Source organism: Oryctolagus cuniculus, chromosome 13 (genome assembly GCF_964237555.1).
Source record: "Oryctolagus cuniculus chromosome 13, mOryCun1.1, whole genome shotgun sequence".
NCBI classification, from domain to species: Eukaryota; Metazoa; Chordata; class Mammalia; order Lagomorpha; family Leporidae; genus Oryctolagus; species Oryctolagus cuniculus.
In genome coordinates, this window is record NC_091444.1 from 106110693 (window position 1) to 106124290 (window position 13598).

General features: G+C 59.0%; 2 protein-coding genes across 5 annotated transcripts in view; one reads left to right on the plus strand and one right to left on the minus strand.

Annotated features, from left to right (window-relative positions):
• The window catches only part of C13H10orf67 (chromosome 13 C10orf67 homolog), a 118955-nt gene extending 117098 nt beyond the window's left edge, over positions 1–1857 (plus strand). For all 4 annotated transcript variants that reach the window (XR_011381747.1, XM_070056147.1, XM_070056149.1 and 1 more), the window contains one exon: positions 1541–1857. Coding sequence is in view for 3 of the 4 variants with exons in the window: in XM_070056147.1 (XP_069912248.1) it covers positions 1541–1626 (86 nt within the window). In the remaining variant the exon portion in view is untranslated. The remainder of the gene's footprint in view (positions 1–1540) is intronic.
• Positions 1858–11274: 9417 nt separating this feature from the next.
• On the minus strand, positions 11275–12942 carry PTF1A (pancreas associated transcription factor 1a). Its single transcript, XM_051833486.2, has 2 exons — positions 11979–12942; positions 11275–11667 (listed from the first exon to the last, which is right to left on the minus strand). Exons 1-2 carry the CDS (start codon positions 12772–12774, stop codon positions 11483–11485), a joined length of 981 nt encoding a protein of 326 aa, XP_051689446.1. The 5' UTR covers positions 12775–12942; the 3' UTR covers positions 11275–11482.
• Between the last annotated feature and the right edge of the window lie 656 nt (positions 12943–13598).

Below are 13598 nucleotides of genomic sequence, written 5' to 3' on the forward strand. Positions count from 1 at the left end.
ATACACACACACACACACACATGCATGTGCATATATATATAGATATATGTCTATACACACACACACAAGTACACACACAGACTGGACAGCTACAGCTACGCCCTGCAGGGATGGCAAAAGTGCGCGTTTCTTGCTTATGATTTTTTTTTGTCATAGCAAGTGTGATTGTTGCAAGTATGACTTTTTGAGCTCCGCGAGATTAAACAAAAGGAGAGAAATCTCCATTGGATGACCATTCTTTCAGGTTCTGTGCTGCCATGTGAATGGCATTGTGCAGACCATTCCAATGGTTTTGAAAAGGGGTAACCACTGGTTTGATTTGGTTACACGGTTTAGCAAAGAGCTCCCTCCCACTGCCTTAGGGTCTGTGAAAGGTCTGTGACCTGTTTAGAACTGCCGTCATGTCGCCCCTCCCAAGTGGGAGTATCTGCATTCATTTGATCAGTATAAAAAATGATAGGGGATGGGGAGATCAGTGCTTTTGAATTGCAATTTATAGCAGTTTACAAAAATGCACATTGTTGGAAAAGAAAACAGGGAAGTGTTTCTTTCTAAATTGCATTACCTGTGAAATGTCATTAGTCTTTTTAAGGATATTTACATCCTTTTTGAAAATTATTATTTTAGCAGAGTTACTTCTCCTAAAGACCATCAGAATTTTATTACATTATGGTTTTTTTTTTTTTTTGACTTGCATTTTTTTTTTTTTTGGTAGTAGTAGACTGGAAGGAAAGCATGTCTGAGTTCTTAGGATGAGTGTACGCTGTCACCGTGTCCGTGTCTGAACTAAGCATCTTTGCGAGCGAGTCGCCCTGGAGTGGTAGCTCCTGAGTTACAGGGACATGCCTCTGTGGGGAGACGGCTGTGTGCTGATGGTTTGCTCGCAGAGAAACTGAAACGCCAGCCTCCCCCGGGCTTCCATCGCCCCTTCAGCATTCGACGGCCAACACGTCTTTGTAAAACGAGTGCTTTGTAAGCTCAGGTGCTCAGAGAGCCAGCCTCCTGTACGCAGAGTGCCAGAGAAGGACAGGCCGGTTCTGTGCGTCGAATGTGCGCAGTGCTATATAAGTGAGAGCTTTAGGTAACAGTTAAACGTCCAAACACTGACCGCAGCCACTGGGGTGTGGCTGCCGGTGCAGCAAACCCACACAGCACCCTCTTCGAGCCTCTGCAGGGCCTGTTTTCCCCCCGTCGGTCATTTTCTGTTGCGCATGGAGGGAGGGCAGGCACGGACCTTTGGGTCCTCCACCCAAGTTCAGGGTGAAGGCCTTGGACGCACACACAGGGCCCCCTCCTTCCTTCTCTGGCAGAGACTCCTGACTCTCAGCGCAAGGGCATTTCCTGGCCTTGGTCGCAGACAGCTGGAGACCAGCGCTGTGGAATGGGTCTGCAGGAAGTGGTCCCGAGGGGAGAGCGAGCCGGGCCGGAGCGCGCAGGCTGCGGGGCACACCCAGCCCGCCTCCCCAGCTCTGCGGAGCCGGCAGTGGCTTACGGAGAGTGAGCAGAGTCAAGTTCACGCCTGTTCTTTCTTCACCTCCAGCGAGGCTGTCGGGAACCCTGAAGGAGCCACTGAAGAGGCTGTCGCAGTCCCAGAGGAGCCCCGTGAGAGAAGAGGACCGAGACTGACCCACGGGGACGCACCCCTGGGGCGCGCCAGGCTAGTCTCGCTGGCCATGGAGAGCTCTCCAGGGCGTCCGAGCCGGGCGCTTGGGCAGCGCCTCCCCCAGAAACCCCGCGCCCCTGCGGGGCGAGCCGGGGGCGCAGACGCCCTGGGCCGGCGCCTAGGGGAGGGCAGGAACGCACTTGAGTGAGAAAGCTCGAGGCATTAAATGTGTTTGACCCTTCCTCCGGCATCCCCCTAACGACCAAGTCAAACCGAGCTCGGCCCGCACGCTCCCTGGGGGAGGCGGGCTGGGGGAGGCGCGCGCGCGCGGGAGGGGGGGGGGTGTTTCACATGTCCCCTGGGAAGTTCCACACCCGGAGCTCACAGGGGCGCGACGCCCCTGCCCGCATCTAAAAGGCCGCCACCGGCAAGAAGGGAGTCCGGGCCGGTCTGGAGCCCCAGCTCCACGTGGGGAGAACATTCTCGAAGGGCAGGTGCCAGTCCCGGAAGGGCCGGTTGGCTTTCCTGGCGTGCGTCACGTTCAGCCAGCGGCGCTCTCTGTTCCCCCCGACTACAAGCTAGGCGCCATCGGAAGCTGGAACAGAAGTGGAGACCCCTGAAGTTGCATTTCAGCTCTCAAGAAACAGGTCGGCGGCGGCGGCTGTCGCACAAAGCTGATGGAGTAAAAAGAAAAAAAAAAAAAAAAGCTAGACCAGGCGATTCGTGTGTGCGTAAAAGGGACAAGGTTGAATTGGAGAGAGACGAGTGAGGTTGAGCGCAAGCGCGCGGGGGTGGCACTGCGCCGGGGAGCTTGGTCTGCCTTGCGCTCTGTGCCACCGTCTCTCCAAAGAAGGGTTGCCCTAGAAACTTGTTCCCAACGCGCTGCTATATATCAACACCTTGTGCTGGCGGTCCTGGGCTGAATTACAGGGACACAGTTTGGCGCTTCTTTCAAATTTCCTCCCATCAGTTTGGCTAAAGAAAGGAATTTTTCTCCTTTAGAGATGAATCGGCTTAATTAGTAAGTAGATTGATGGCAATTGCTGGTGAGCTGGTTTCCAACAGAGTCTCCCCAGAGAGGGTTAATCGGAGTCAGGTCTGGAGCCTTTCCCACAACTGGCTCCCAGCCATTTCCACCAACCAATCAACCACGCAAGAAGCAGAGGAAATGAAATAAAATTTATATTCTCAGCGCCATGCTCCTGAAACCGAGATTCTTTGGAAGCAGCCTCCCCGTTGGGTGCCCTGCAGACGACTTGGTTTCAGAATTTCAACAGAGATTTTAAACCTCAAGGTTTAGCTGGGTACCAACGCCGAATTCCAGCTGGCACAGTGAGTCTCTCCACGGGACACTGGGTGCACTGGAAACTTCTCCCAGTCCAGTTCTGGTTTAGAGAAGTTGGAGGCACCCCCGTAGCCCCGCCCTGAGTCTGTTATCCACCAAAAGTCTTTGAACAGTCTTGTATGTTTTGCAGCCTTTTCACTTATTTTTTTCCATAGTGATAAAAATCCATTCATAGTTTAACTTGCAGCTGCATTAGTCTTGCAAGAAAAAAAAAATCCCTGCTGAGAAATGCATATAATAGGAAAAACAGATCGGCTGGACAGCAGCGTAATTAATGCCAAAGAGGGCTGAGGCCGGTTTCATAGTTTGTCTTTTGAGGATATCGAGACGAGACCTGGTGAAAAATTACGCATGCTTTAGCATTTCAGAAAGCTGGCAACTGGCAACGCTTTTCCTTTTTCTTTGACTTTTCGCCGAAGAACAAAGAGGTCGGCAGAACTAGCTAGGTTGTAATGAGTTCTATGTCCTGAGCGCATTAAGTGCATCATGGAAACATATTGTATCGAAATAGTTTGGAGGAGAATACCGGGGATGAAAGAGAATGGGTGCTTTGATCAGCTCCCTGGGGTCCTGAGCGCGCGGGGCTGACTTGCAAGGAGTTATTCAGCTCCCGCTAGACACACTCACAACACCACTGAAAGAAATTTGCATATCTGTAATTTATCACATTGCTCCCGAACATTATTGCAAGGTAAATAAAAGTTAGTTGAATAATAAAAAAAAAAAAGATCAATCATCAGAAGAAACCGTGAAGCCAGCCTTTCCCTTAAAATCAGACAGAAGTAGGTTTATAAAACGTGACGGTTTAGAAGCTGACTTTATTTTAAAAAGTGTGCGGCAGGAGCGGCAGGTTACGCTCCGGCAGAAACAGAAGCAGCAAGCAGAGAAAACTCAGCACTGGCTCTGGGAAGACAGGAGAGATGGCTGTGTCTCCCCGGTCCCACCGCCGAGCCCCAGCCCTGCTGGCCCCGCGCAGCTCAGGAGGACCGAGCGTCCGGGAGGGACCCGTCAGGAGCTTTAGAAAACTCCCTGAGAACAAGCGAAAACTTAACAGGCCCGCATTGTTCTGAGTTCTTAAACAACCCGGTTTAAACAGCAAACAAGAATCTTCACCTTGACCTTGGAACAGACTGTGCCGGCAGATAATCTATCACACAACTCTGGATGACAATGATATATTTCAAAGTATTGTCAGATGAAAAGATTGATAAATTTGCTGCCGCCAAGAGAGATCTTTGGAAACAGTCAACCGGCGACACTCAGCTCACCAAGCCGGCCTGCCTCCTCCTCCTCCTCCCTCTGTACTCACCGCCCTGTCCCCACCTCCTGCACCACCGCCCCCAGCCGGCCTTGGGGGCCAAGCGGGCGAGCCTGGGGCCAGTAAATCAGCACTGTAATATTTCTTACGGGGCACAGAAAAGCTGCGAGCGGTACCTCTCATATTAAGCGCAACATTTCTCCGCTTTGGCGGGGGAACAAAAGTCATAGCAAGACGTCTTTATGGCTAATTCAGTCAAAGGCACATCCCTGGTTCCCCGTGCGGAAGGGTCAGTGTCGCTGTGTTCCGTCCACCGAGGGGGTGTTTTCACACGGCAGACCCAGCCAGCTGTCCCTGTCATACCCTCGCCACTGGGGAGTGCGCACCAGCCATGGTTATTAGGCACATTCTACACCTGCAAAAAATACGGATCTCCGCGAGTTGTCAAGACACCCTCCCGTTCTCATGCCCCCTCCGCTTTCTGTCCCCCCAGCGTTGACAACACAATTCAAGCCCTGGATGAAAGCGCTGAGCTGAGGGACCACAGGCAGGGCTGGGGAGGGGGTGGCTCTGCCACCGTCCCCTGGCGCCTACTGGGCAGCCCTCAAAGAAATGAGGCATACGGCATGTTTTCAGACGTAGGGACGGACTTCCCATCACACGTCTGCTTGTGCGCCAGCGCTAACTGTGGAGCCCCAGTGCTGAACTGCACCGGTGTGTGTGCGTGGGGGGTGGGGGGTGGTGCAGGCAGGCATCCTTTATTTACAAGCGGCTCCTTCCTCAAACTTGACTGGTATTTAACACTTTGCCTATTGGTGACAACCGATTCATTTATTTCCAGTCCCCCAGGGAGAGTGAAGCCCACATTTTGTTTTTGATCGTTTTTTTTTCTTTTTATCCAAATACCAATGCTTGCCCAACTGGGCTTCGTAATAAAATCCCTTCTAGAAATATGCCCTGGCTAGGCAGAACCCAATTCCACAAGCTCACACTGCAAAGACGGCTGGGTGACTCGCGGTTAGACACTCGCGCTGTCACTCAGGGCAAAGGAGCCACAGTTGATCCTGCGCAGCCGCGGAAGAGAAACCGAGACACCAGAAATAGCTTCAGAAAAATCTGCTCAAGCGCCAGCTCCCTTAATACGGGGGCGCGAATATAAGCGGCTTTGTCCATGGGCTCTCACCCTGGGCTTGGGATGGAAGAGGTGGTGGGGGGAACCGAAGATTCCCACTTGGCTGGGGCTTGGGGGCAGTGGAGGCGGGGGCGGGGAGGGAGGCGAGGAGGGGCCAGCGCGGGTTTGGTCAGCGGTGGTCTACATCTTCGTCTAATCCCGCCACCCAAAGTGCGAAGAGAAATCCCCAAAGTGGGCAAGGTGGAGGGGTGCCCTGGAGACCGCGGAGCCCCGGGGCGCAGGCAGGGGGCGAAACCCACCGCGTGCCCCAGGAGGCGAGGAGGGGGCCGCCCCCTCATTAGCACTGGACCCCGAACGCTTTCCCGGAGGCCGGGGGCCACGCCGCAGCCCGCCTCTACCAAGCCCGCGGCCGGCGCCTCTCCAAAGGGAAGCGAGCGCAACAGGTGGTTTGACGCAGGTGCCCACCCGCCGGGGAAGGGGTGAGCGTGGAGCTGCGGGGATCAGCCTGGGGCCAAGACTCCGCAAGAAGCAAGGGCAGGTCCCTGGGGGCCTCCCCGAGAGCGGGGACCGGCCGGAATCTCGCGTCCTCACCGCTGCCGCGACCAGCGCGGGCGCTTTCGACCAGAGGCAAACAACAGCTCCCCACAAGCTGCGCCTCCGGCCACTGCACCCGCGACCGGCGGCCGCCCGAGGGCTCCACGCCGACCCCGGGGCGTCGTGGCCCGGGGACTCCTTCGGGGGAGCCGAGGGTCCCCCGGGCAGGCCGCCTCCGGGCCGTTCTCCTGCCTCCCTGCTCGCCGCTCCCCGGACCCTCTCCTGGAGACTTCCATGCGCAAAGATAGCAGGAGTGCGGAGAGCTGGGCGCGGGGCGGCCGCTTCCAACCCCGCGGGAGGACAGCAAGCCCCCGAGTCCGGGCTGCCCTGGGGAGCGGGGGCCGCGCGGGCCCCCGGGGCTGTCTGCCGGACTCCACCCCGGCTCTCCCGAGCCCGGGGAACGCCGAGCAGCAGGCGGGGCGCATGCGCGCCTCTGGCCAGGGTTCCCTCCCCGGCCCGCCGAGTTTGGACAAAGTTTGGCGAGGTTTGCCTCGGAGGCAGCGCCAGTCCCCGAGGCTGGGCCGCCCTGGGGCTGCGGCCAGGAGCCCTCCGGAGTCCCGGGAGTCAGCTCGGCAGGCGCCCAAGGGCTGAGAGGCGGCAGAAGGTGGGGGAGAGGGAGGCCTTTTGTGTGTGGCACCGGAGTCACTTGCGCACAAACGCGGCAGCGCGCTCCGCCGCCGCCTCGGCCTCCTCTTCTGCACCTCCGCCTCCCAGGCGCTCGGGGACAGCCCGGCCCCTCCCCCCGCCTCCCCCCTCCCCCGGGGCCCGGCCTTTGTTCGCCTTGAAAGTAATGCTGTGAATTAAAAGAAATGACAATATTTTCTATCTGCTTGCAAGTCCACGAGAAGAGCCCTTGAGCTTGGCAAAAATCAGGCCAATCATTCATCATGCCACCCCGCACCTGTGGTCTTGGCATTGAAAACTCTGCGGACCTATTCCTATTAAATGTAATTATTCCCCCAAAGCACACAATGGTTGAAATGGAGCAGGTTGGAGTCTGTTTATTGGTGGTAAATGTTTTTCTGAAGATCTTCTGAATCTCATTGTTAGCTCGTTGTTTGAGGCTGCCCTCTCTCTTTCAGACTAGAGCAGCCTTGGACTTTTCAATGTTCAATCGTAACATCTGCTTAATCGGACGGATCAAAATATGGAGACACAAAACATATGTAATGGTTGATTTGTTAAATCCTGGTAATGAGTTATTAACAAGGGAAAACAATAGGCCGGGATGGCGAGAGCCTTATGGTGACAGAGTCCCTGTGTGCAATGCTCACCGTCCCCCTTCTTGATAAATGGGACTAAGGTCTGAGCGCCAGGTGATAGCAAGAAAATCAATGTCTTTCGGGGCCAGCACGGAGACTTTTTTTTTCTATGTGAAAAATTAGGAGACATAAAATTTAATTGGCTGATCAGGAGGGGAGGGGGGGTGGAAAGAGTGGTGTGGAGTTTAATTGCCAGTAGGCTCTGCAAGGAAGACAAAACAAGATTTGGGCCTGTTTGTTTGGCTCACCCCAGCCTCAAGTCCAAGTGTATCATTGAGAATGTGTTTTATTATAACACATGTCATGCTTTACAGTCCCCATATTGTGTGAAGACAATGCTTAATGGTACATTAAAGACGGGCAGACCATGCCAACACGTCTTGGAGACAGTGTAAGGGCCTCTCTCTTTGCTTGTCATGGGCAGCTGCAGCCCAGGACCCAGAAGCACAAAAAAAGAACAAGTTTGAAATACCAGGTGCATCCGAGAGAGCCACGACAGGGATTGATATGTTATAGCCCAGGACATGAACCTAGCAATAAAGATATCATTGCGATTGTCTGCGGCTTCCATGGCCCCTCGAGCAGGAGGCCCGGAGCAGCCTGCTCCCTGGCGGCTCTGCCTCTCCTCCCCCTGGGCTTCCCCCGGCTCGTTGGGCCAAATCCCAACACCTGTTGGCCAGACCCCACAGCCCTCCCGTCGTGGGAATCGGCTCCTCCCGGTGGTTCCAGATCTCAAAAAACGCAACTGGTAGTGGAATTATTTAGGGCTCTTCCCACAGGCTGCAAAGGAGGCTTTGGGAAAGGCGGTGGGGAGGGGAGGGCCAGGGCGAGAGGGCTCTTCCCAGAGAGCTTCGCCAGGGAGTGCACTCAACTGGTGTTTGTTCAACCTCGCAGCTGGTACTCGGTGCCACCGCGGAAGCCCATTAATGGAAATGGGATGAGTTTATGGGTTTGAGAGGTTTCACACCCTCTCCACCCAGGGATGTTAATCCTGGTCCTGGCAGATGAGCAGTCCTGGGAACCCCCGGCAGCCGGTTTCACAGGCCTTCCCACCGGGCCCCTCTCTCGTGCGCCCTGCTCCCGCCCAGCCTGCAGCAGCGGGAGAGCCTCACCCTCTCTCCCACCTGTCCTTTTCTGCCCCGAGGGACACAGGGGCTCCAGAACTCAACCTTCCACAGGAGGTTCAAGCCACCAGGGAGTGCCACATCCATCCGAGGCTTCCACAAGGGGGCTCTGGCTGCCCAGCTCAGGGTGCGGACCACCACGCCCCCCCCCCCCCGCATCCCTCCTCCTCCTCTTTCTCAGGTCAAAAGTCACCAGGTCCCACCTGCTGAAAAGCCAAGGGAAGAATAGTGCCTCCGCTCCCAGCATCTGAACACGACCAACTTTCCTGTTATCTTTTAAGGCACTGGCAAGAGGACCCTGACCCTGATACCTGCCTCGAATGTAGGGGGCAGGGAGTGACGGGGACAAGGGGCTTTACCCCAGTTGAGCCACTGGCTGGAAGGCAGGATGGCACAGCAACCTGGGATGCAGATAGGCAGGAGGGACTGGCGGGGTGGGGGTGGGCAGGAGGTGAGGTGTTGGGGGGACACTCCACTACAGTCTGCTCTCAGAAGCCCACCTGGCACCCTCTCCATGATATATATATAGAGAGAGAGAGAGAGAGAGAGAGAGAGAGAGAGAGCGCCACTGGCAATGGAGTGGGGGCTCTATAGGGAAACCTCCACTGGGAAATGCTTTAGCTAGCTCCACCAAGGAGATCATTCCATGTACCCATTTGAGTCTGCTGCTTTTTTTTTTTTTTTTTTTTTTTTTTAAGCTAAATGGACAAAAGGCGGCCAAGGCCAGACTTGAACCTCTTTCCCCCTGGAGGTCTCAGGCTGGTTTTCAGCACGGTGGCCCGCAGGCTGTTCCAAAGAACAGGGCTGGCCAGAGGCTGGCCACAGTCATCCAGAAGTTGGATTCACCCCCATTATTTTCACGTGCGTGTTTTGGGGAGCGAGTTGGCAGAAGTGCCCACTTAAAGAGCTGTTGAAAACCTGTCACTCAAACGCCCCCTCCCATGCAGATCCTTTAAGCGCCAGGCGGTAGAGTCTGCACGGGCAGGGATGCCCCAGGCCACAGACTCCAGCCTGGCACCACCGAGCCACTTCTGCACCCAGCCCAGCCACGAGGCCAAAAACCGACTCTGAAACGATACATTTGTTCTGCTTTTACTGTTGCTTTTTTTTTTTTTTTGGAAAAAAAAAGGATTGCTACACTAGGATGAATGGATTATGAGTAAATAAAAAGAAGCTGTCAGTCTCTTTGAAGGTTGTGCTTAAAGGGACTTGCCAAGTCAGGACAGAAGAGTGACAAGATAGGGACCCTGGTGTTTCGCCTGCTCAGTTCCAGTCTTCCGCTTCATCTGCACTGCACTAAAGGACGTGTAGAGGCATTGAATCACACGCACACACACAAAGTGGCACACAAAATGAAAGGTGCCACACCACCATGATTGCGGTGCCTCTGCTGCCTGGGGCCACACTGCCCAATCCCACGAAAGCGTACGTCTACACGGCCAAAAATAATTAATAATAATTAGTAATTAATAAAGTCCCCAGGGCGCGTCCTTCCATAACTTGGGATCAAGTTGAAGTGTGTGTAGCATTTGACTTTCTAATGAGTGTAATGAGATTACATGCCTGATGGGAACGTTTGTGCCAAAGCCACTTTCCTGCTTAACGAGGCCCTAATACAGGGCACAATCGAATTATTTACTCTCACCCTTCGAATTGTTTCCAGAGCGGATTCATCCTGCAACGGGAGGGACAGGGGAGAGGGCGCCAGGGCGGACGGGGGCGACGGTGGTCCCTGGCCCAGGGCCCCCCGGGGGCCCCCGCGACCCGGAATCCCCGCGCCGCCGGGTCGGGCCCGCCGCTTCGCTTTAATTGCTTTTGGACGACGTCCATGGCCCCCGCGGCGCGGGGAACCCCTCGGTGGGTGTGCCACGAGGTTAAATCAATTAGCATGCCGCAAGCATATTGTTCTTCCGCGAGGCCGTGGGCGCTGAAGGCGACGCGCCCCGGTACCTTGGCCCACCAGCGCCGCGCCTGGCCGCGGAGCCACGCCTCGCTCGCCTTGGCGCGGCGCAGGGGGCGGCGGTTCCACGCGAAGCGGGCGCGGGCAGCGCAGCGCGCCTGGGCCCCACAGGCCCCGGCCATGCGCGCACCCCCGGCGCTGGCCCACGGGCGAGGAGGCTGCACCGCGGGCCTGGGAGGCGCCTGGAGACAGCCGTCCACACAGGACCGAGGGAGCCCGGCCCCGGGGCGCGCTGGAGCCGCGCGGCTCTGGCTGCGCCCTTGCCCGTATACCCTCCGCCCCGGCCTCCCCAGGTCCCGTCGGAGGCGACAGGGACCCGGGCTCAGAGTGGGCCGCTGAGCTGTTCCCTGCCTGCCTGCCCCCAAAGATGCTGGATTTAGTCCTAGACTGTCACCAGTCCCTCGTCCTCAGAACAGCCGCGTTCCAGGCACCCGATGCGCTCACCGCGGAAGACACGCTCGGGGGTGGCCAGGCGAGCGCGAGGCCCCTCCCTGCCCCATACCCGCACCGGACTCCGCGCGCGCGTCCACCTGGAAACCCTGCGAGGGGGCAGCGTGGGCCGCCGCGCCTTCGTTTCCGGCTCTGACAAACAACTCCCCACCCGGGCCCTGTTGGCCTCCGTGGGCGTTTCTGCAAAGCAGGCTGGAAATACAGGCCCGGGTCGTTACTGCGGGGGCGGGCTCAGGGGGCTTCCGGCCCACCTCCTCCCAGGCGGAGTCTACCTGGAACCTGGTTTCTTACAGTTTAGGGCGCGAGCCTCCGCCGCACCTCCTGTTTGCAAAGCTACTTCTTTCAGCGACCCCCACATCAGTATTGAACCAATCACTTTAGGGAGAAAAAAACCACATCTGTAAATACCGTTTATTAACAATGCTTTAATAGACCACATCTGGCAATAAATAAGCGGGAAGTATTCCGGCTAGGGTTCTCCCAGCAACACAAGAGTCTGGTGACCAAGGTGCTGGGGTGGGGGTGGGGGTGGGGGGACGAGGGAATCACAAGCTATAGCATATTTTTAGAAAAAAAAATCAAGATAAATTATATAACTTATATATATTTAAAAGAGATCGTCTATGGCGTTAACTCAGCGGAATAAATAGATAAATTAACAAGAGGCGGATTGCCTTTGGAGACATGTGCGGGATAGACACTCCGACGTGGACCACACGCACAGGGACCCAGCCCCCGCCGCGCCCGGGCCCGCTCAGGACGCCACCTGCAAAGGCGGCTGGCTTTCCACGCCGCTGAGCTTTCTGGGGTCCTCGGGCGTCCACACTTTGGCTGTCCGGATGATGTTTTGTTCGCTGAGCTGTTTCTCATCAGTCCACGAGAGTGAGTGTCCGGCGAGCGGCGGGAGGCCGTAATCCGGATCGCCGGGGGAGGGGGGACCTGGGGACGGGACAAAGGAACACAGACCGTCCAAGTCCAGCCCGGGCCCCCGAGGGTCCCGGCCCTGGGCGCTTCTCCCCAGCAGGCCTTGGAGCGCCCTCTCCCCGGAATCCCAGGAGCTGCAAGCCTGGGGTCGCCGCGCTCACAGCGCTGAGGACGGCCGAGACCCGGAGCGGGCTCTCCAGGAGGCGGTGTCCAGCGACCGGGCGGCCGGCCAGGCCTCCCCCAGGCCCCTGCGCGGAGCCTGCACCAGCCCAAGCCCGTCCCCAACCCGTCCCCGACTCCCTGAGCCGGAACGCGGCCGCACTTACGCGTGCCCCGATGGCAAATGATGACCTTGTGGGCCTGGCTGCCCGGGCTGTCCGAGCCCAGGCGCCCGCCGCCCGGCCCGCCGCCTCCCGCGCCGCTGCCCGCACCGCCGCCGCCGCCGCGCAGTGGCAGGTCGGCCTGCACCAGCTCGCTGAGGAAGTTGATGTAGCCGATGGCCAGGCGCAGCGTGTCCACCTTGGAGAGGCGCTTCTCGTAGGGCAGCGTGGGGATGTGGGAGCGCAGCCCCTCGAAGGCGTCGTTGATGGACTGCATGCGCCGCCGCTCGCGCACGTTGGCCGCCTGCCGCAGCTGCTGCAGCTCCGCCTCGGAGCGCACCCGCCGCCGCCGCCGCGCCGCCGCGCCGCCCAGGCCACGCAGCCGCGCCCCGGGGGACAGCGCTGCGGCCGCGGCGCACGGGTAGGCCAGGCACGCGGGCGGCGAGCCGGGCGAGTAGGGGAAGGCGCCGGGGCCCACGGCCGCCCCGCAGCAGTAGCCGGGGCCGCCGAGGTCTTCGGGCTCCCCGGGAGCCCCCGACGGCGGCGGCGGCGCGAGCGCGCGGGGGCCGGCCGCGGGCGCGGGCGGCGGCGGCAGCAGCAGGCACGCCCCGTCGCGGTAGCAGCACTCGTGCAGCTGGTGGCTGAGGAAGTCCACCTCGGCGTGCTCCTCCGCCAGCAGCTCCTCGCCGTCCTCCAGGGGGTCCCGGGAGGACTGGTCGGTGAGGAAGTCCTCGTCGTCCAGGTACGCTGCCGGGAAGGCGTCCAGGCCCCCGGGGAAGGGCTCCAGCAGCACCGCGTCCATTCTGGCGGCCGCCGCGCGCCCCCGGGGATCCTCAGTGCGCGTGCGGTTGAGGTCTCGCCGGTCTGCAGTCCCCGCTTCGCCCGGGCCGCGCCGGGGGCAGCCCCCCTACCCCCGGCCTCCCTCTGGTGCCCGCTGCGCTCGGCTGGCGCCCGCGCTGCGCGCTGCGGAGGGCCGCGGCCGACGTGCGGGAGCTGAGGGCTGGCACGCGAGGGCTCTTATAGCTACAGCCCCAGGCGCGTGCCGGGGACCCGCGGCGCCAGCCAATCAGAGCGCGGGGTGCCGGCGGGGAGGGGGACCTTCCCCTGTGCTCGCCAGCTCCCGGGGCGGGGCCGGTTGGCTGCCTCCTGGGCGGCTCCTCTGGCGGCTGCTCGGTACCTGCCCGGCGCGCGGCTCCAGGTGCACCTGCTGCCTGCCCGAGTGCGGGGGGCGCGGCGCCCGGCCCTTCGGCGCTGGTGCTAGGGCTGCCGCGCGCAGCGTCTCTGCGCAGTCGGAAAAGGCCTGAGGGGTGCGGGAGTGAGGTCTCCGGGGCGCTCGCTCCGCCCAGCCTCTGCAGTCGGCGCGGGAAACCGCCGGCTGCCTGGGGCAGTCGGAGGAAGGCTGCGGTCCAGGGCCCGGGCGCGCGCTGGGCCTTTGGGGCCACTGTGCCATCACAGGACCTTCCAAGGTATCTTGTGCAGTGGGAGGAGGATGTGCCGGCGGGGTTGGAGGGCGCCCTGGGCCCAGCTCCTGAGGTTTCCAGGGGAAGCTTCGGTCTAGGAGCACTCCAGAGGGACCCCTCTCGGGAACCTGAGACCGGCGCCTGCCTCAGGCGGGAAAAAGCCATG